At 50.6% G+C, this 21,511-nt stretch overlaps 1 protein-coding gene across 6 annotated transcripts in view; it reads right to left on the bottom strand.

The window, feature by feature from the left end:
• Positions 1-19,333, bottom strand: part of Elmo2 (engulfment and cell motility 2) — a 36,956-nt gene extending 17,623 nt beyond the window's left edge. For 2 of the 6 annotated variants that reach the window (XM_060382835.1, XM_021638209.2), the window contains exons 1-8: positions 19,223-19,266; positions 9,659-9,769; positions 9,391-9,431; positions 8,897-8,969; positions 8,207-8,257; positions 4,805-4,986; positions 3,283-3,376; positions 1,944-2,095 (exon numbers count right to left, since the gene is read on the bottom strand). In XM_060382835.1, coding sequence (XP_060238818.1) covers positions 1,944-2,095; positions 3,283-3,376; positions 4,805-4,986; positions 8,207-8,257; positions 8,897-8,969; positions 9,391-9,431; positions 9,659-9,736 — 671 coding nt within the window. In that variant the 5' untranslated portion in view covers positions 9,737-9,769; positions 19,223-19,266. Of the gene's footprint in view, positions 1-1,943; positions 2,096-3,282; positions 3,383-4,804; positions 4,987-8,206; positions 8,258-8,896; positions 8,970-9,390; positions 9,432-9,658; positions 9,770-11,510; positions 11,536-17,113; positions 17,139-19,222 lie in introns of those variants that run through there. The other 4 variants (XM_060382832.1, XM_021638198.2, XM_060382834.1 and 1 more) reach the window with 4 other exon arrangements.
• Between the last annotated feature and the right edge of the window lie 2,178 nt (positions 19,334-21,511).

Below are 21,511 nucleotides of genomic sequence, written 5' to 3'. Positions count from 1 at the left end.
CAGACTGCTGTTAGTTCAAGGCCAGCCTTGTCTACAAAGTGAGTCCAAGTCCAGGACAGACAAGGCTACACAGGGAAACCCTGTGGGGGATGGGGGAAAGAAGAGACCAGCATCTTTGAGGTGAAATTCTCTGAGAGCACAGAGAAGCTGTGTTCCAGAGGCAGCCAAGGTTATACCTCCCTCTGGCAGCTGAACTTGACAGTGTAAGAGTCACCCAGGTGGTACTAGTATTGAAGTCCTAACGGGGTCATGGAGAGCAGCTGAGGTTTGGCATTGTCAGAGGCCAGGCCATTGGTGAAGCTGCAGCTGGAGTATCAGTGAAGTCTCAGGACTGAGGGGGTCATGCAGAGAAGTTGAGGCTTGGCACCATGAAGAGAGTCCAGGAGAAGTTAGCTAAAGTGCAGCCCAGTTGCAGCAGAAGGGCCCAGCACTTTAGAGATGCCAGTGCCATGGGGCGACCACCAAGAATAGCAGCAGTGAAGCCTGCCGGAGCTGTGAACACAAGCTGTGTGTGCTGCAGAGGGTGGAGCTGGAGAACTGACTCAACCCCTCAGAGGAGCCCAGAAGGTCATGAGTGAGTCCCAGGCATTGGACACTTAATTATTTACACTGGGAATTTGGTTTTCTTTGTTCAGATTGTCACTGTGCCCTGGTTCTTTCCTCTTGAAGTAAAAAAGTATTTTCACAGGAGCCCACAGTTGTGACACTTTAAATTAAAAAAAAAAAAAAAAAGACTTGAAAGTTTTACATAGACTTTGGATTTTTAAAGAGACTGGATATTTTTAAAGGGACTACTTTTAAAGGGTTTAAATTTTGTAAGGCTGTGGGACTCTTTCAGTTTCTAAAATGTCTTTATTAATGTGTGATCTTGGGATGAACAAGAAAGGAAAGGGTGTGGCTTCACAGTGATGATGTGTTTGTGTGATAAGCTGATATGGTGTCAGTTGTGCTGGCCAGTTTTAAGTGTTTGACACAAGCTGAACTCATCTGAGAGGAGGGAACCTCAACTGGGAAAATGCCTTCATAGGATTGGACTGTGGGCAAGCCTGTGGGGCATTTTCTTAGTGACTGATGTGGGAGGGACCAGCCCATTGTGGATGTTGTCTCTGTCGACTGGTGGTCCTGGGTGAAGCCAGGAGAGATTTGGGAGACTCTCCTGGGGAGCTACATCCTCAGGCCCCCATAGGGAATCTGGCTCCATTCCAATCAAGTCCAACAAGCAGGAAGGACCAGTGTCAATCAGTGTTTCCACCCTTCTTTGGGGGAAGTCCAGCCTCTACAATCATGTAGACTGGCTCCAGGTGGTGCTGTGTGGCACCTGGCTTTACTGCAGGCTAAAAAACATGTCCTGATAAGGTAAGCTTGCTAAACAAACAAACAAACAAACAAACAAACAATAACTAAAGCCCTGACTTGGATTAGTGTTACTCTGGGCTGGCCAGAGTAACTATTTAAATCGCCTTTGAGCCACATAGGCATGGAAAGTGGGGATGACTTACACATAGAAACTGGGAAACAGAGGCCAAAAGACTCAAGTAGGTAGTTTAAGGCCAAACCCTGGCATGTCAGAGCCTAAATCTGAGCTGGCATCTCAAACTCACAGGTAGCCCACATTTCTGGCTGTTGCCACCACACTGTTGGCTTATTTAAGTGACCACCCAACAAACCAAGTTTCCACTTAATTGAGGAAGGGGGTTCAAAAATAGCCGAATCTTTGTCCTGAAGCTCAGAACTTCAGGCAGGAACAGGTGATGTGTGTTGTTGTGTGTTTGTACAAAGAAGACTATTAGGCCCATAGAAGAGGGAGTGTGTAACCTTGCATGCCACTGGGGTCTGAACTATGAGAGGAATTCCCACAGAGGAGCAGGAGGTGCTGAAGGAACGTGCAGAGCCAGGCAGAACTGTCAGAGAAGGCTGGCCGAGAGGGCGGGGCCCTTACTCACACCTGCAGGTGGGAGATGAGCTGTCCCACGGTGATCTCCTCCGCTATCTTCTGGTACAGGCTCTGGCTGTTTAATACCATGCTTTCCAGGATGGCCAGAGACCGCTGAAGGATGGACACATCCACCATGGGCTGGCTCACGTATCCTGCAATCTAGACCCAGAGAGAGGCGTGCTGGATGGAAGTGTGGAGCCCAGGGAACCTCCGATGCTCTCTTCTTGGCATACTGCCTCCACATGAGCAACAGTGGCCAGGTGGATCATAGCATCTATCTTATGGCTGCCCTGGCCAATGGGCCCGGGCTCCCTCAGCATGATGCCCGCTTCTTAAGTGACAGAATCCACTCAGTGGTGTTTCTTCAAAAATGGAATAACTTAAAAACGAATCCCTTTTTAAGTAAGGGTTCAACATGAGGTGGACCTACTGATTCTTGTATCTTATTTTATCTCTCCCACTCTTCCAACTCCTTACACAAAATTATACCATCAGACTTGGAAAATCCTTGAGCCCAAACCCTCTTCTCAATTCCTATTAGAATTCCCTCCACATGCTGTCATTTCACTTTCACCCAAATGTTTCCAGCACTGGGAGGTTCTCAATGGTTTAGGCCATAGGTGCGACTGCTAGTCAATGGGCAGTAGTCACTGATTTTCATTCAGTTTTCTGAGCTGAGGCTGCCCCTACTGGTAGCAGAAAGGAGGGCAGATTTGGAAGGGCTCTTGCCCTCCTTCCTTTAATCTGATAACCCCAGGAGGCTACTTGGCAGATTTGTACAAAGGAGGCACATTTGCAAATGAGATGCAGCTTTCTCTCAAGAGAGCTGAGGAAGCAGGTCACTCAGAGCTGATGACCAGTGCTTTGTGCCAGCCTCTCTGACAACCAGTTCTGTTCTGAGCCCTGTTCTTGGTGCAGGCCTTGAGAGAAGGCAACTGGTAAATTGAGATCTTTTCCTGGGCAAGTGACAAGGGTCTCTCTTGAGACCAGGCTGTGGAAACTGAGCTACACCTCCCAGAAGGTGGTCAAGAGGCAAACAAGCCACTGCAAGCTGCTAAGGAGAATGTTCAGCAGGCCAAGAGAAGTGAATTCATTTTTAATCTGGTGACATTTCCAACATATGATGGGTTTATCAAGTAAGAACCTACTGTAAATTGAGGAGCATCTGTTAAAGTGTAAACCTTTCAGGAGTCCTAGAAAGATCACTGCTGAGGATGAAAAACGCAGCCCCAGGGAATACAAGGCTGATTCCTGCCAGAGACTGCACGCGGCAGTACCTACTCCCCCTTGTGCCCAGAGAACTGACAGGGAGAGGGAGGAGCCAAGCTGAACGTTGAAGGCCTCACCTGCTTAATAAAGGTGATTGAAACCATGTCCCAGGAGACAATGCCATGGTCCATGAGCTCTAAGAAGGCAGTCAGGGTGAATGCCAGCATCTCACTGTAGCTGAGACATGTGCGACACACACAAAATACAGAGATTCAGATCCAGGGAGCGCAAGTGTGAAGGCAGCTACAAAAGGGACAGATCTCAGTGAACACGCATGGGAAATCTGTGGAAGCAACAGTCAGTGCCTGAAGCACGCCTAGCCAGGTGCAGAGCAGATGCAGCCCAGGTACCTAACCAGAAAGCTGGTGGGCGGCAGGCACCTAGGCTTGTCTTCTCCATCTTGCTTCATCTCTGGGTTAGTCTGTTATCTCCCAAAACAAAGACCTTTGTCAAACTGATGCTTGTGGGGGGACCAAAGAGAGCTTGTATCTCAAGTTAACATTTAGGCCAAGAGGCAGGGCGAGGGAGACAGTACATGCATGGCTATGCATTCAGTTTCAATCTGAGCAGTTGCCATGCTCCTTCTATCTTCTCCAATTCTACCTTCCTCCTCTGTAAAATCGAGTTAGTCTCACAGCATTAGCCTCACAGGGCTGTGGTGAGGGCAGGCTGGAGAGGTCTGCAGCACCCTTACAATAATGTGGTGTGAGGGTTAAACGTCTGCCTTTTGTCTCTCCTTACAGGTTCAGTCATTCATGCAGTGGCACGGGAGCTCCACAGCTAACAAACCAGAGCCCCATTGGCTACACGTAACAGCGCTGCTCACAGAACTCTGAGCTGAGTATTAGCCCCATTTCAGAGTGGAGGGACTAAGGCCTCTACCGCGGCCGAACTCTCCCAGTGGCAGCCAGAGGCTTCAGCTTTGGTGCAGCTCGGAAGATCCAAGACTTTAAAACAAATACCTAGGATTAGCTGCTTGGCTGACGGTTTCAGGAGCTGATCCATCACCTATGAGATTTCTGACTCCCTGCCTGCAGTTGAAGTTCCATAGCTTAGGTGGAGCCCTGGGCATCTGTCACTCACTGCTGATCACATATAAGGCATTGCTCCCCACCACAGCAACCTGAGCCTGGAGGGCAGTAGAGGTACCAAGTCCTGAGCTCCTCCTTGACAGTGTGGGGCAGGGAATTCAGAGGGAGGCATGCATATTAAGAGGGATGAGACCAGGAAGGGCAGACAGGGTCCCTAAAAAAGACCATGAATAGCTCCCATCTCTTTCCTGACCCTCATCAGATAAGCACTTGCCATTAATTATCAGGTCTAGGGTGCACTGACTTCTTCCTCATGTCCAAGGACCCTGCTTTCATTACTCACCTAGCACAGCACTGGGTCACTCAACCCACTGGGGTCCCCTGGACTGTGAGATCAGGACCCCAACAGGAACAAGACCTCTCTGTCAGTGGACTTGAGCTTGGCACACTGCTGTGAGCAGCAGGGGTCAACTGGACTCCAGTCCAACTTGACACCACGGACATGAGAACAGGGGCTTTGCAGGTCACAGGACTCTGAAATCGCTTCGAAGACTTTGGCAATACTCACTGGGACAGGAGCTTGGTCCCACTCTCCACGAGCCTTGTCAGCATAACGATGCCGTCCATGTTGATGAACTCAGTGGCGAAAGTGACGTCAGCCGAGAGCTTAGCCAGCTCCTTCATGGCATCCAGCCGGGTCTCCATACTGGATGACTGGGTCCTTTCCATCAACTGGCGTGCAGCCCGGGACTGTGAAGCCAGGGACAAAAGAGATGCCATCTGCTCCTACAGCAGGTTACTACTGTGGGCTTGCAGCCGAGCCCCAGGCAGAGTTAGGCTTTCATATGGCTTAGGAAGTGCTAAATAAATGTTTACAGGACCAGTAAGAAAATTTCTAGCATGCTGAGACAGATCTCTAGTTATCTGTACATTTTTGGTATCTCTCTAGCATATGGATTTATTTTATTTAAAAAAAATTACATTTATTTGGCTGAACAGTGATGGTACATGCCTTTAATCCCAGCACTTGGGGAGCAGAGGCAGGCGGATCTCTGAGTTCAAGGCCAGCCTGATCTACAGACTGAGTTTCAGGACAGCCTGGGCTACACAGAGAAACCCTATCTTAAAAAACAAAAAAATTACAAATTTACTTTGTGTGTGTGCATGCATGTGCATGCCACAGCCTGAGGGTGAAGAGCAGCAAAAGTTACAGGAGTTGGTTCTTTTCTTCTTCTACCACGTAGGTTCAAGGGGAAGAACTTGGGTCATCAGGCTTGGTGACAAGTGCCTTAACCCAGTGTGCCATCTTGCTGGACCCTGACCTACAGATTTTCTTTTTAATTCCTACCAAGAAGATAAAAGTGGGACCCAGCAGTGTTTTCTAGACCTTGCTATAAAGTGGAGCAGGGGGCAGCAGCTGGAAAGGCTGTCTCTGGAGGGAGACTGACATTTGGACTGGAAGTTCCTGCAGGCTCACAGGCCTGGGTCAGAGCCTGGCTAAGCTCCTTTTTCAGTTTCACAAGTAGTTAGGCTGAACCCAGGGGTCCACCCCTGCTGCTCACAGCAGCAGGCCCAGCTCAAGTCCACACAGAGAGGGCTCGTCCCTGTTGGGATCCTGATCTCAGGCTCTGGTAGGTTGAGTGACTCAGGGCTGTGCGAGGTGAGTACTGAAAACAGGGCCCCCAGACATCAGGAAGGCAGTGGACACCACTGGCTTTTTAATGGGAAGAATGTGGCCTGATGAGGGTCAGAGAAGAGATGGGAACTGTGCAAGTCCACAGAAGCAGGTCTGGCTTAACAGGGAGCTTTCCCCTGATGAACACTACCGCCAGCAGGGGGGGTTTCCACTGAAGAGCCGAGCCCCATCCTTCAGATGCTGAGGGTCCTGGCCTAAATCGGATGGCCCTGAAGGGGCCCTTTAATTCTAAAGTGTGATAAGCTTGACAATTAAACCTTTCAAAGTTCTAGATCACCCTTCTTCACAGGAATCATGTGGTGAAACATCAAAGATAGAGGAGCCGGAAGCCACGATTACGAATAGCTTCACAGACATGATGGCTGGTGGGCCATCCTACCTCGGGTCCTTCCCCAGCAGGATGCTTGCCTCCCTCAGCCTGGCAACACGCTGCTGCTGTGTCCACTCCTCGCCCCTGTGCTGACCTTGCTACCACACAGACTCCAGTTCACTGTTTCATCATGCCCTGCCTTGAACAGAATGTTCTCTCCGGAAAGTGGCAGGACAAGCAGAGTGCCCTGGGCCTGCCTGTCTGCTCAGTGTCAGGGAAGGTCTGGCTACCCCTCCCTGACTCTGTGACAAAAAGGGGCCCATACCTGCACAGGGCTCTCGGTGACACACAGATCCTCCTAATCCCTCAGTGGAGGAAGAGTGCCTGTGAAAAGGTCACCCACGAGGCAATCTGCAGAGCACCAGTTTGTATCACGCTTAGAAACTTCCAGCCCAAATGTCAATCTCCCTCCAGAGACAGCCTTTCTGGCTGCTGCCCCCTGCTCCACTTCATACTGAGGTCTATAAAATGCTCTTCACATCCTCAGACTATCACATGAAATTAACAGAGCCTGGAGCGTGTTTGCTAGGAGATGGGGAGGATGAGGTCCTTATGATGAGAAGATCCTTCAGGAGAGGAGGAAGGTGAGTAAGTTGCTAAATAAACTGGGTGAGACTCACAAGCCTGGGTCTGAACCTGACTTGGCTATTTTTTTCAGTTTCACAAGTGGCAAGAATCTCAACCTTAGTCTTCAGTCTCACTGTCTGTAAAATGGGCTATCAAGAGTGCCTCCCTCTTGGTTCTTTGGTAGGGTTAACTGATGCAGTCAGGAGGAGTTGAGGAAACACAAGGTAAGTGCTGGCTAGCATTCTTCCATACATTCCCTCCCTAGACAAGCTGGTCCTTCCCTCAACAAGAAAACATGGCTGCAATGTTCTTTAAGCATGACAAAGGCTGGGCCTGGCAATCATCTCTGTGGCAGGCCTGCCTCCCTGTCCTGATGCAGACTGAACCCTTTCCCCCTTTCCTGCACCTTCCTCTCCCATCTGAACTCATCCATACGACACAAGAAAAACTGCAAAGAAAGGAGCCTCGGAAAGAATGGGGTACAGGGACGAGAGACCCTTTCACTTTTTTGCCAAATTTCACCAGTTTTGAACACGTTAATGTATTTTATCTAATTTTCAAACAAGTATCTTTTGGACTCCACATCTCCCAAGTTCCTGTCCTCCCTCTATGTCCCTTTCAGACCAAGCTCCCTGATAGAGCAGCAGATGTAAGCTTCTCCACTATGCCCTCAACTGTCACTCAAAACATTTGGCTGCTCAGTCCCTGTCAGAAGCGGTGCTGTGGCGCTGTGGTGGTCTGTACCCCTGACTATCCTGCTCTTAGTCTGCCCTCTGTGCCACTGCAAGCCACACCTTCCTCTATCCTGCTCTCCCCTTGAGTCCCTCCATACCCTTCCCCCACCCCCACCCCTTTTTGTTGTTTTGAGACAGGTTCTCTGTGGCTTAGACTAGCCTTGACCAGCCTGTAGCTGAAGATGACTTTGAATTCACAATCCTCCTGCCTTGGCCTCTGCTATCCAAACGCTGGGATCATGGGTCGGTGCTTCTACTCCTGGTTCCTGCTTTTTACTCCCTTTCCGGCTGCTTCCTTTAGTCACCTTTAAGGGTTGCTTACATAGAAGAAGAGGATCCCCATCTGGCCCCATACTCAGCCCTCCGTCACATTTCTTTTTCAGTAAAGACTGAACCCACAGGCGGCCTTTCAGGAAAGGCCCATGCTGAGGTAGGGGCCTCTCAGACTCTCCAAATGCCAGGAGGCTGTCTGCTGCTCATGAGCTGCCAGCCAAGCTGAAGGCAAGGGATTTCTTCGCCATGTCTGTAGGCTCAAACCTCTATAGCAGAGTCCATAACCACCACAGATACTCATGTGTGTGCTAGGCAGACTGGAACACCTACCGGGGAGACAGCCAGTTGTAAGATTGTCCCATTCTTGATGTCACTTCGGGTCTGGGCAGCAAAGAATAAAACAAACAGAATGTTAAAACAGTATATGGAGGTGAATCAGTAAGGACTTGTAGTCAGTTTTAAAGTTCAGTTGGCTGCTCTCATCTGCACATCATTCAACTAACAGGGAACCAAAGATACAGGCCGGTGGAGGGCTTGTTTTGAACTGCAGCCTTTTTCCCCTGCTGGGACCCCTAAGCACTACCGGATAGCACGCACTTCCACGGCCTGCCCACTGCAGGTGGCACACTGTCCAGCTAGAGGGGATTTGAAAGTGCAGGGGATTTGCCAGGTGACAGGCAGTTGTTGTGCCACCTACACATCCACAGACTCTTGGATCCAGGGCTTCTAGGGACCACCTCCCCTGGATACTGAGGGACAACTGTAGCACACCAAGGCTCTTTCACAGCTAGGCGGTCTCCTGCTTGCTCCTTGAAAAGAGATCCTAGGATTCTGCTCAAGAGCTCCAGGTCTTGAAGCAAGGGTCACCTCAGACCCTGGGGAGAGGACTGGTGTGTGCCGCGCTGCCTTAAAGGGCAACTCTTTAAACCAGAAAATGGAGCAAGAAGCTAGATAGTAGCAGCTCCTTGGCAGGTCACTTGCAAGCAAAGCTCGCCCCACCCTGGGCTACCCTGTACTTGCCTGCTCGGTGACATAGAGCTGGGGCCCGTCAGCGTAGCGGAGGGTGTAGTACTCCGGGTTTGGCAGTGACCACCTGAGTGAGAGAAACAGTACACCCTGCTGCTTCGCCTCTGGGTTCATCCAGAGCAGCAACAAAATGGTTTCCAGGAGTCCCTTGGGGACTAGCCAGCCTGTCTGGAGCACGGCGGAACCCAAACAAAGCTTCTGGCTGAACCCCTGAGATAGGACCCCTCCACCTCTTTGAGGGTCGGCATACCAGAAAGGGGTGCAGACAGAAGGGCGTGGGCCTTACATCTTACCCAGACCTCCCAAAGGGTACCCCTGGGCCCAGGAATAAATGATCTCAGGAAGCCACAGGGACAGCCTCATCAGCTGTCCTTCCTTGGTAAGACAATGTCCCAGCCCAGCTGGACACCCCCTGTACAGGTTCCTGTGGGGCTGAGCAGCATCCCTCAGTCTTAGCTGTCACTGGAAAGGAAGTCATTTCAACCTACCCATCACACACTTCCTTGATGATGGATGCCAGGGGCCGTTTCTGAAAGAGAGGGGAGGAGATCCTTTACCATGTGCTATGCTGCCAGCAGAACCACTCAGCTTCTTCGGCCTTTGCCGAAGCCACAGTGACTACTCTCCTGGGGAGGAATCAGGCTTAGCCTTCCTGTGGATGCCCTTACAATGCCAGTGGCCTCCAGGCCGAAACACATCCTCCATTATGGGCCTGACCCTCTCCTTACAGCCCCAACTCTCCCCGCAGCCGCATACCTGGTCAATTTCAAGGAGCTGGGCATTAGCACCTGGCCATTCAATGGCCACTTTGACAATGTCCGATGGAGGTGGCATTGTTTCCCTACTTCAAGACACAGACACAGCTGCCTGGGGAGAGAACCAAAAAGAGGAGGTCAGCCGTATGCCTTCCTTTTCATTCTTGCTGGCCACTTTGGAGGTCTGAAGACAGAATCTAAAGTGACACATGGAACTACTCTGTGCAGTTTTCAAGTTCATGCCACAGCCTCTCCTTGGGCTGCTGTCTCCTTAGATTCAATCAGTAGGAAAAACGGGACAAAACTATCATCTGCAGTTCAGGCAGCAGCAAGATCTGCCAGCGTGACAGTCAATGTGAGGGGTCAACAGGCCTGGGCGGGAGCAGAGCTCATTGAGTGTAAATTCCCGTCCTGGAGCCTCGGGAAGACAGAAGCACATGCCCTGAAGCAGAGAATAATAGACAGTCTTTTCTTGGCTGAATGGTTAGCTGAAGGGGCCAGGCCATTTCTGCCCGGCAGTCACATTCAGAAGATCCCAGTGTCAGCAGGGCCCAGCCGTGCTCTCTCCTCCCCACCTGCTGCTGCCACTCCTGCCCCCTCAAAGGACACAATGTGGAGCCTCCTCCCCGTGGGATGATGTGGAGTTCCAAAGGAAGAAAAAAAAAGGGAAGAGAACTGAGACAGGAAATGCTATTTTGGTCCCCAGTGCCCAGGGCAAGGGCTGCTGGGGCTCAAGTACATAAGGATGATCTCACACAAAGACCCCAGTACAGGGCAGGGCTGTGAAAGTGCATCTGAGCCCTGCCCCCACTGCTCTTCAAAATAAGGGGAAATAAATCATCTGGGGCAAGTCTGGGAGATGAGCTCATGTGACTGGTATCCTAGGCAACTCTGGTGGCTTAGTGGTATTCCGGGCAGTGCTGAGGCTCTCTCTCCAAGGTCTGAGGAAGGCAGCCACTCTGCTGATGGATTATTTCAATGTATATTTACATTCCCTGCCTACAGGTTCGGAGCGGGCGCTCTCTTAATGAAAAAGACCTTTTGCCTCCTCAAGGTTCAGCCGCTTGCCTGCAGTTCATGCCTGGCTAATGGGGACCTCCTGCCTCTGTTAGCGCCTGCGACACCACTGTTGCTAAGCTGTTAATCGTGTGTGCTATCAATTTTCCAGCCCCAACAGATGCCAGCTTGCACAGCCTGGTGGGCGCAAACCTCTCTAGTGAAAAGGGGAAAAGTGTGCCCTCTACACCCCCCAGAGAAGGAAGCTTCCTTGACCATTTCCTGAGGGGTGGGCTATGTCAAGAGTCAGCTGTCAAAACCATCAGGGTGTGACAGTGCACCCACTTCTGCTTCCCAGCAGCCCTCAGGAAGAGGCAGGGCATCACCAGACTTGAAGAGGGAGGCTTGGTCAAGTCCTAGTTGACCCAGCTAATAAGTGGAGGAGCCGGCTAGAGCTTAGAGTCAGTCAGCTCCTCCCCCTCCCCTAAGCAGGTCTCAATTCCTATTCCTTAACACACGAGGCCTAAGGAAACAGCAGTGGATGGCTGCCTCTGCAGCTCCTGGCAGAACCTTCATGTGTGGTTCTCATGTTCCTAGGCCCACAACAAACCTCTGAGGCTAATTCCTGGAGGGAGGCACTGATCCAGCAACAGCAGGGCATCCCTATCTTAGGCCGGCCATCACTGTCCCTGGAGGCAGGACTACAGTGGAGAGAACATTTCTAAGAACTGACATGTAATTTACATCGAAAAGCAGGGACCTTAAGCATATCCACACATGTGTGCATACATGTACAGGTGATTAAAGTAGAAACATATCTCGATTAAACCTCCACCCAGGACAGGGAACATGCTCACCACGCCAGAGAATGCACCAGCCAGAGCTCCTGCCACACTGTGACCAAGGAGCTGGGCCTGTTTTTGTGCCACCTATAAACGGAAGTGTATGGTACGGCTTTCCAGAGGTTTTTGTTTTCTTCTCTCTCTCTTCTCAAAGTAAGTGGGCGCTGGGGAGATGGCTCCGTGGGTAAAAGCACGCAGGCATGCATGCACACACATGTACATGCATGCACACAGTGCACAGCAGGCACCTAGAACAGAACACTAGGGTAGTACACTGTCCCCGCTGAACAAAGAAGGGAGACCCAGAGTCCTCAGACTCTCATGGCCTTACAAATCCCTTCTTTACCCAAGTCTCTGTCTTCTGTGCTAGTTCTGACGTGTCTGGGTGTCCTCTGAGTTGCAGGTTCACGGCTCCGAAGCAGAAAGTAAGAATATCCAAATGATGATGACATGTCTAGAGAAGTTAACCCTTACTGTCGTTAGCAGGCCTACTGCACTTTCTGAACGCCTTCCTGAGCACCTCTGGAGGTGCTGACAAGCTGAGCTGTCATCACTACTTTGTTTTGGTCCTAAATAACTTGCCCTCGGTTATCATGTTATTTATCAAAGCTGGTCCTGAATGGTTCATTTCAAAACTCTACCCATGTTACATACTGCAGCAAGATCTCCAGCCACCCTGGCTACCCAAGGGATAGCAACAGGCTGCAGTCAGAGGCTGTCTTCTCCACAGTCAGGCAGCCTACTGGTGCCAAGTGACATCCCAGCTGCCACAGCTGAAGGGAAGGAAGTGAGCACTTGGCTTTAGTTGAACAAATCTAATTCCATCTCTGAACTTGAAAGACACAGACTAAAGAGGCTGGGTGACAATAGACATGAGAGCAGTAAAGTCAGAGCGCCAGGGCAAGCCAAAGCCCCGGGGAAAGCCAAGAGCCACGCAGAGAAAGCTATCCTGCACCGCTGACATCACGCCAGAAACCAGCAAGGAGAAAAATCCTAAGAGCTGGGTAAAGCCTGACCACTTTCCAGATTCCATGGTGACATCTCCTAAAGGAAATGCCCGTGTCCTGCCAATGACAGCCCTTTTGCTGTGCTAGCCTGCACTACTGCTCACTGCAAAGGAAAAGACTGAGACTGACCCAAGCTTGAAGAAACTACAATGGAGGCCAGAATAGATGGGTGTGTCATGGCGTGAGACAATGGATGTTTCCAGAGGGTTCTTAGCTAACACTGGCTAAACTCACAAGCAAAACCTACTTCGGGGGGACTGGTTTGCTTACAGCAGCCACTTACAGGGTGACTCTGGGGTCCTCAGACATGATGCTTATGGACAGACAGTCTCTAATTCATTGCTTCTGTGTCATTTTACAGCTGATGCCTCAGGAACCCTGAAAACATTCTTTTTTACAGGCAAGGAGGTGAAAGTTCAAAGAAACTCATCCTCCATCCTACTTATTCGACAGGAAGGGAAAGAAGGATGCGGGGGGGAGGGGCAAGAAAGAAGTAAATTACATCGGAACTGGGTCTCAACAATGCCAAAGTTCACTGTCTTCCCTCCACACTGTCTTTCCTTTGATGAGTAACATTAGCTAACAATTACATAATTTGAAGGCACCACTCAAAGCCTCCCCCTATTCTATCTCCTTCACTGAAGTGCTCAGGTTCTAAGCCAGGGCTCTGAGCTTGCTAGGACAGTGCTCTACAACCCCAGCCCTATTTTAATCTTATTTCATTTTTGTTCTAAAACGGGGCTTTCAAAAAGTTGCCCAGGCCTAACTTGTAATCCTTTTGTCTCAACCTCCTGAGTAGCTGAGGTGACAGGCCTGTGCCACCCAGCCCACAAAGCAACCCTGTAGGGGTGTGCTTTCTAGACAAGGGACGTTAGGGGGAATGCTCAGTCCCCTGCCTAGGATGTTAGAAACCCATATCAAAGAAGGCAGCCTTGGATGTGACCACCACAGCTGCTCAGTGTAGACTTCAGGTTTGTGCTCCGAGGCCTAGCCAACAGAAAATGGCCCTCCGTGGTCTCCAGAAGGCTGACCACATCCCCACAGGTGGTGCGCAGGCCAGCCTAGGCAGCCCCTTCCTGGCTGTTTAAGGCTGGGTTCCCTCATTTCTCCTGTACCTTTGTAAAGTCCCTTCTAATAGCTGCCAGAGCTCCTATTCACACTTCAAAGCCCAGAGGGCATATCACCTTTAACTGGTACCGTTATTCCATACATGTGCACTGTCCCCACATTCTGTCATATGTCTACAAACTTCCCCACTAGATCCTCCCTCAGGGAAGAACCTATGTACACCAGAACCCCATGACTCTGGCTTCTTCCACTCCTACAAACCAAAGCTGGCTTCCAACAGGCAGGAGGCAGGAACTGTTCCCACAAGTCCGGAAGCCTTGCAACACAGTATCCCCCACACAATTCTGTTCAAGACTAGCTTAGAACAAGCCTTACTGGAGAACCTAGTTAGAGGAAAAAAAATGTCCTCTCCCTCCCCTAGAAAGCAAGGCAGGAGGAGAGTGGAGCAGGACTTCCCAGACACTGAGCACTCAGGGATGAAGGATCTCCTCGTAGGGAAGCCCTCCAGCACATGTCTGCTTACTCTCCATTTTCATTTTAGAAAGGAAGTGGGAAATTAGGTCAAAGCAATTCAATAACATTGCAAAATTCTCAGCGCTATAAATAGCCACTTGCTCTATCATCACAGTATTGCGCTCAGTTCAATAGCAACAGTCCAGCATGAGAGCAGGAGTGCCCCTCCCAGCCCACAGCCCAGAATGACTTTCCACTTCCTCCCCCACCCCACCCCGATTTCTTTATTCACTACCTCAGGATCTAGGCAAGCCTTTGGGACTGAACAAGACCCCAGTCCCCTGAAGCCACCTTGAAGGCACCACAAACACAAAGATGATCAGGCAGACAAAGGAGAGGCCCACACAGCAAGAGCTGTGGGAGGACAGTACTAATGCTGTCTTGCCATGACACAGCCGGCAGAGAGGAACTACGGCAGTACAGGCTATCCAACGAAGGAGTGCATCATCAGGAAAGGCCCGGGGAGTTTTGACCATCACTCCCGAAGGGAAGCTTCAGGCTGAACCTGCCAGCACAACTGGAACTGGCTTAGACCGGGAGGACAATCCCTCCCAAGTGGTGTACGGGATAGAAGATGCCAGAAGGTTCCCAGATCTCCCTGCCCAGGAGCTGGTAGGGATCCCTGTGTGCTTTCTATTCTATCCTGCCATGCAGTGGGGGAGGCCTGGTGAAGTTGGTTTGTTTCCTATGACAGAATGCTGCCTCACTAAAGAGGTAACCAGAGGTCACACCTTCTTTTTAATCAAGATCCCAATCTTAGCGGAGCCTTCCCCCTGTGATCTTTTCATTTGAAGAATGACTCAGTTTCCCTCAGTTCACCCTCCCTGAGGCTCTGAGGTGTAGAAGAGGAAATGCCACAGGATAGAAGGTGAGAACAACAGACTCGTAGGAGCTGAGGGATTTCCTTTGTATTGACATTTGAGCACAGGCCTCATCCAAGTATGGCTAAGAGCCACTATTGCAGAGAGACAAAGTACAAGAAACTGACTGGCATCTTTCCCTGAACTCAATCACCTTGTGGAACATCTGCTCTTAGAGGAAAGTGGCTTCATGGTCTTAGCAGGATATCTAAGCTTGGGCCTGCTCCACAGTGTCCACACTTATCCCTATGGACAGCACCTACCTCTCACCTGCCCCCTTGAAAACCATGATGACTCTATACCTTTGCTGTCCATCACTTTGGATACCCTGTCCAAATGGCCAACTTCTACGTGTTCAGACAAGCCCTCCCTTGTGGCTTCCTAAGCCTCAATCATCAGGTACTGGTGATGCCATCTGTGTGTTGCAAGTCCTTGCTGCCAACTATAGATTTTATAATCCTGCCTCTCAAGTCACCTCTTACCTGGTGACTAGACACATGGGGGACCCCTTAGGAGTCAGTACTAATGCAGAAGCACCCCTCCAGTCCATGCCCTCTGGATCAGGACCTGCCTTCAGATGCAATCCAGAGTAGTTTGAATGTACCATGAGGTCATGAAGAAGGCTGTAGGTCAGTGGTTCTCAACCTGTGGGTCAAGACCCCTTTGGAGACCCACAGGGGTCACCTAAGACCATCCTGCATATCATATATATATATACATTATGAATCATAACAGTAGCAAAATTACAGTTAAATATATGGTTGAGGTCATGCAACCTGAGGAACAATATTAAACTGTCACAGCCATTACTAAGGTTAAGAATCACTTCTCTACATCAATGGCTCTCCATACTGGCTGTGGTGTTCCTGACCCTCCCTCTGTAGCTAGCTCCGTCACTGAAGCCTCCCCCAAATGATTTTCCCGATGGCTGAGACGGAGACCCTGCTCCAGGAAGACAAGCAGACTGAGCACCGGGCCTCTGAATGGTATACCTACTCTATCTACTCGCCCCTAGTTTGCACAATGCCCAGCATACAGCTGTGTCCACACAAAACGCCCTCAGGCTTAACTGTCTTTAAAAGTCATGAACCATTAGTGTCTGCATTATCCACTTCCCAGAACTTGTACATCCCCACCTATAACTATGCAGACAATTGATTTAGAAAGGATCAGATTTAAGGGGGAACAGAAACTGAGACAGAAAATACAGATGAACTCTAAGAAACTGTTTCTCGGGCCTGGAGAGATGGCCCAGTCGCTGAGAGCACTTGCTGCTCAATTTCCAACACCCACATGGCAGCTAAGTTCTAGGGGACCTGACACCCTCTTCTGGCTTCCCCAGGCACACATATGGTCTACATAAATACCTGCAGGCACAACACCCATACACATAAAATAAAATCAATTAAAAATTTAAATCGTTCTCACCAACAGATTAAGATGGTTACACAAGGAGGAAGAGTTTGGATAGGGCGGGGTACAAGAGACTAAGCGTGGCCTGGGTTGTCCCTAGAACTCCAGGCGGCGGGCCCAACTCCTTCAATAAAGACCATAACAGCACAGCATTGTTCTCAATGAGGCCAAGCCTTTCCTCTCATTTCATAAAGAAGGGAACTGAGGTCCAGAGGAACTAGCAAGGCCAGGCAGGGACACCAGTGACGAACAACAACAACAAAAAAGGCCCAGCCTCCACTTCGGGATCAGTGCTCTCTTGCCACATGGCTCTGCTGCAAGCACAAGTGTCCCTGGACAGAATGTAGAGGCAGTTTTCCAGCTTTGCCTCTCTCATGAAGCGGTGGCACTGAGCGATTGATTCGACCTGTGTGAACGGAAGAAGCTTCGAACACCGGAACCACACATCCCGGCTCTAAGGAGCCCTACCTGCCACGCTGTGCTGTGCTGTGGGCAAAAACAGGAGAAGGCAGTGGGGGAGGAAAACCTACAAAAAAGTGGTGCTGCTAGTATGCCCAGTGGAGACCCTTGTTCTGGTTCCATGGCAGAGCAGCACAATGACAGCACATAATGGTTACCCAGCCAATAGGTCCTGGTCACTCCAATTCAATATGTACTCCCAGTGGGGTAGGAATTCAAGTGCCTTAAGCAGCCAGACAGGTAAGTAAATAAGCCAAGCAGCTTTCACATGAGGAGCCTCAAGCTATGAAGCATTTACCTTGTCTAGAAGTTCAAATTTGGGGGGTGGCGGACACATCATGCAGCTGGGCCAAGACACCACTTGGCAACTTCTGACACACAGGGATTCTGGGTCCTCTCACCACACACTCTAGTCATCCTATGTGACATGATCTTGTCTTTCCAAGTCTTCTCTGAGCACCATGAAGATGAAGAGTTACACTGTCCAGTCACCTCAAAGGGCCTGGACCACGCTAGGCTCATGGAGACCACTCAGTGAGTGACTGACAAACTAACTCATCTGACTAGCAACTCTAGCCCAGCATCTCTGAGGTCCTACAGGTCCCAGAAGGTTTTCTGCCCTGACCCTGGGACCGGGCTGCCTTAATGCAGGCGAGCTAAGGAATCACCGGTGACTTGGTCAGAGGAGGCCTTGCTTTCTGTGTTTTTTTCTTTTGAGTTGGAGTCTTGCTACACTGCCCATGCTGGCTTTGAACTTATGTATTCAGAAGATCCTTCCGCCCTAGCCTCTACAGTGCTCCGGGACACCTCCAAACCCAAGACAGGTTTTTAACTATGTCTGCTTGTGAGCCACCTAGGAAGACATGACCTAGGAATGGGGCATGCTAGAATATGCTAAATACTGGCACCATTGTAAGAAGTCTAGTCCTCACATCCTACACCCCGAACTTTCTTGGAACCTCTTTGAAGCAGCATAAAGCATAACAAGAATGGCGGGATTAAAGAGCAACAGACAAGCTGGGTGTGGTGGTGCATGCCTTTAATCAGAGGACAGCCAAGGCTACACAGAGAAACCCTTTCTCATGCCTCCTTCCCAACCCCCAACCCCAAAAAAGAGCACCAGACAGAGGGCCTAGCCCTATCTTCTTTGCTCACAAACTGTGGAATGAATCTGGGCAGGTAAACTCTTTCAGGAGCTTTGCTATTTTTAATCTGTAAATGCAAATAATGACAGTCTCCTCAAAAGACCATAATGCAAATTAAACACCTTTACATATACACAGTAAAGAGCACTTCACAGCCAACACAGCCACCCGCAGCCACCTGAGGCCACCATTGCAACTGTGGTTACAGACCACTTGACAAATGGCTACTGCTGTGCCTCTGTGAAGTGAGGTCTGTCCCAAGTATGAAGTACACACCAGAGTTCAAGAAGTTGACACATAAAAAGCCAATGACTCCATTATCATGACTTTACCTTGGTTATGTGAACTATTAGTTATATTCTGAAATATACTAAATAAAACATTAATAAGTCATCTCACTAGCTTATTTTACCTTCTTGGGGTGCGACTGTTAAAAGAGTTAAATTAACAGATGTGATTTGCATTATTTTTCTTTTGGAGAGCCCAGGTTAGCCTAGTGCCTGACTGGCAGGCAACATTCCCAAAGGTTAGACCCCACAGGTGGGATGTCCGGGGCTGCAGCTGCATTCTCTTCCTCTACACAAACCCAAGCCCTTCTTTCATTCATTTAGTAAGTATTTACAGTGCCCGCCCTGCTGAGATGCTGTGGGTGCATGGCGCAACATGAGGCATGATCATCTTCCCTGTGGGCACTCCTACCTGCTGGGACAGGCAGACATCAGTCAACACTTTGAAACAGTTGCTCAAGCTACAGCCGTGTTCACGCTGCGAGGAACACCAGAGTGTTCAGAGTACGGCCCCGGGGTCAGAACTCGGGGCCCCGGAAGCCTTCTGAAAGAAGACTGGGAGGATGAAAAAAAGTTTACAAGACTAGACCGAGGGATGGACTCTGAGGGAGGCCCAGAGCGAGGGATGGGGAAGGATCAGAACCAGGCCGGGAGCAGCCTGAGCCCAGGGAGGGCGGCGAAAGACCAGATCTGCAGGACCCGGGGAAGAGGGAGGGTGGAGACCGGCACCGGAGCACCCCGGGCATCACAGCGCTGCGGGAGGAAGCGGATGAGGGCGGCCTGGACCGAAGCGGGGCAGTGGAGAAGGAAAGAAGAGGGCCGGTATCGACGGCAGGGGAATGACTGGGCCGGCGCCATGCCCGGGCTTGGAGGGAGGCGGACGCTGCCCTCGGCCTCATCCCTGTCCTCGAGCCCCGGGCCCCCATCCGCAACACTCCGTCCCTCCGCCTCAAGCCCCGCACGCCCCTCACTCACCCGGCGCCCGCCGAGGCCCAGCTCCGCGCCCGGGTCCCGCCGCCGCTCCTCTGGCCCCGTCCGCCCCGCCCTCCTGGGGCCCCGCCCCGCGCGGGCCGGCCCGGGCTTCTATTGCTCCGCTTTGCAGTCAAGCTAAAAATGCTTGCTTCCATTGGGTTGTTTGTCTGTCACTAAAGAGGAGGCGGGCCTAACTGAGGGCGCGGGCTGGAGCTACGCCGGCAGGCCCCGCCCCTCCTCGGAGACCTCTTAAAGAGATAGACTGCCTTTCTTCTGCAGGCTATTGGGTCTGAAGGAACGTGATTTCCCAGCAGACACTAAAGGCTGCTCCCCACCCAAACTTTTTTTTTTCTTTTATTTCTGTACACATCCTAAGGGTGAACGGGGCTGCGGGGTGGGGTCGCTCTGGGTCCCTGCGACACATTGTTGTAAGGAGCAAGCTGTCCTCTGGTGAGGCTCACCTGATCGACTTAACGGTGGGCATAGCTGATTTGGGGAACTGAGTGGGAGGTGACAGTCGTGTCAGAGGCTCTGAGCAGCCGTGGCTGCTCACTACGGAGATGGAGCTAATTATACCGGCACCCAGGGCTGACCGTGGGCGCTGAGCAGAGGCAGAGGGGTACAGCTCAGCTGTGCCGTTGGTAGGGATCCGTGGGAGGTGGCCTTCGTCACCGCACCTGCGGATCTAACAAGGCCGGGCAGCGCGCCAAGGACCCACTCCTGCCTTCTCCCTTAATGCTCACAGCAGGCTGGTAGGGAGGGCAAGTAGGCGATCCCCAGTTGCAGAAGAAGAGACTCGGGGTCTTACGGGACCAACTGTACTACAAGCCGGTGAGACGCAGCAAGACGCTATCTTTAAATCACTTCCCTTAGCAAATCCTTACGACAATGCCAGAGGACATTTTGTAATCCATTCTATAGAGAAACGGGCCCTCAGCAGAGAGAAGACGTGATGGCCAGCTTTCATGTGGCGCTCCATTGTCTCTGAAGGAGTTTTACAGGCACAGTTACTCTGACTCCTACTAACATATTAGAATTGAAGAGGACTCTCATCAGCTGGTGAACAAGTTGGTGCCAAGACAAAGTTAACCTCACAACCACAGTGCTAATAACGCCCCTGCAGGTCACATTTCCAATAGGTCCACATCCTGAATGCCACTGTCTCTGTCTTTGTTTTAATGCACGCCACCGTGGATTAATGAGTGTGGCCGTGTTTCAATATAGCTTTATTCTGGAACCTAGTGTAGCCACCTTTGCCTACATCATCATGCTGGACTCCAAGGCCCTTCAGCGCTCTGTGGGAGCCTCACAGGACCCTGTCAGATTCATACTGTTATGGTTTATCTTCAGCCATTGTGTTGTGAGTATCTTCATTGCTGTGGTTTGCTCGCTTGCTTATTTTGAAACATGGTGTTTCAGGAACATTTAAACAAATGTGCCCCACCACATAAGGCACCAATGACAAAGTGTGTTCCATCGATTCCAACTTGAGGAACCAATGAGTTCATTGATCTCACTTACAGAACTTGGATGTTTTAGTTTGCTTTCTGTTGCTGTGACAACGCATCACGGCCAAAGGCAACTCGGGGAGGAAAGGGTTTACTTGGCTTACACCTCCACAGTCCATCACTGAGAGAAACCAGGGCAGGAATTCAAAGTAAGAACCTGGAGGCAAAAACTGAAGCAGAGGCCAAGGAAGACTGCTTCTTATTGGCTTGCTCAGCCCACTTTCTTTCTTCTTTTCTTTCTTTTCTCTCTTTCTTTCTTTCTTTCTTTCTTTCTTTCTTTCTTTCTTTCTCCTTCCTTCCTTCCTTCCTTCCTTCCTTCCTTCCTTCCTTCCTTTCTTTCTTTCTTTCTTTCTTTCTTTGACACAGGATTTCCCTGTGTAGCCTTGGCTGTCCCAGACTTACTTTGTAGACTAGGCTGGCCTCAAGCCTACAGTAACCCGCCTGCCTCTACCTCTGCCTCCCTGAGTACTGGGATTAAAGGCAGTGACTACCAGGGTCAACCCAGAATCACCTGCCCAGGAGAACATCTCAGGCAGTGGGCTGGGCCCTCCTACAGTGATCACTAACCAAGAAAAGGCTCCACAGACTTATTTACAGGCCAATCAGAAGGAAGCATTTTCCCAGCTGAGATGTCCTCTTCCCAGATGACCCTAGCTGTGTCAAGTTGACAAAAACCAGCCAGAGCAATAGGGGAAGGATTCTTTAAGAAGCATGGGGGACCCCAACAGCCATGCCACCAGAAAGTCTCACCTCAGCACAGATGAAGGCTTCCCCATGGCTGCAC

This window comes from Meriones unguiculatus, chromosome 4 (assembly GCF_030254825.1).
Source record: "Meriones unguiculatus strain TT.TT164.6M chromosome 4, Bangor_MerUng_6.1, whole genome shotgun sequence".
Classification (NCBI taxonomy): Eukaryota; Metazoa; Chordata; class Mammalia; order Rodentia; family Muridae; genus Meriones; species Meriones unguiculatus.
The sequence above is the reverse complement of the archived record's forward strand: the minus strand, read 5'-3'. Positions and strand labels throughout refer to the sequence as shown.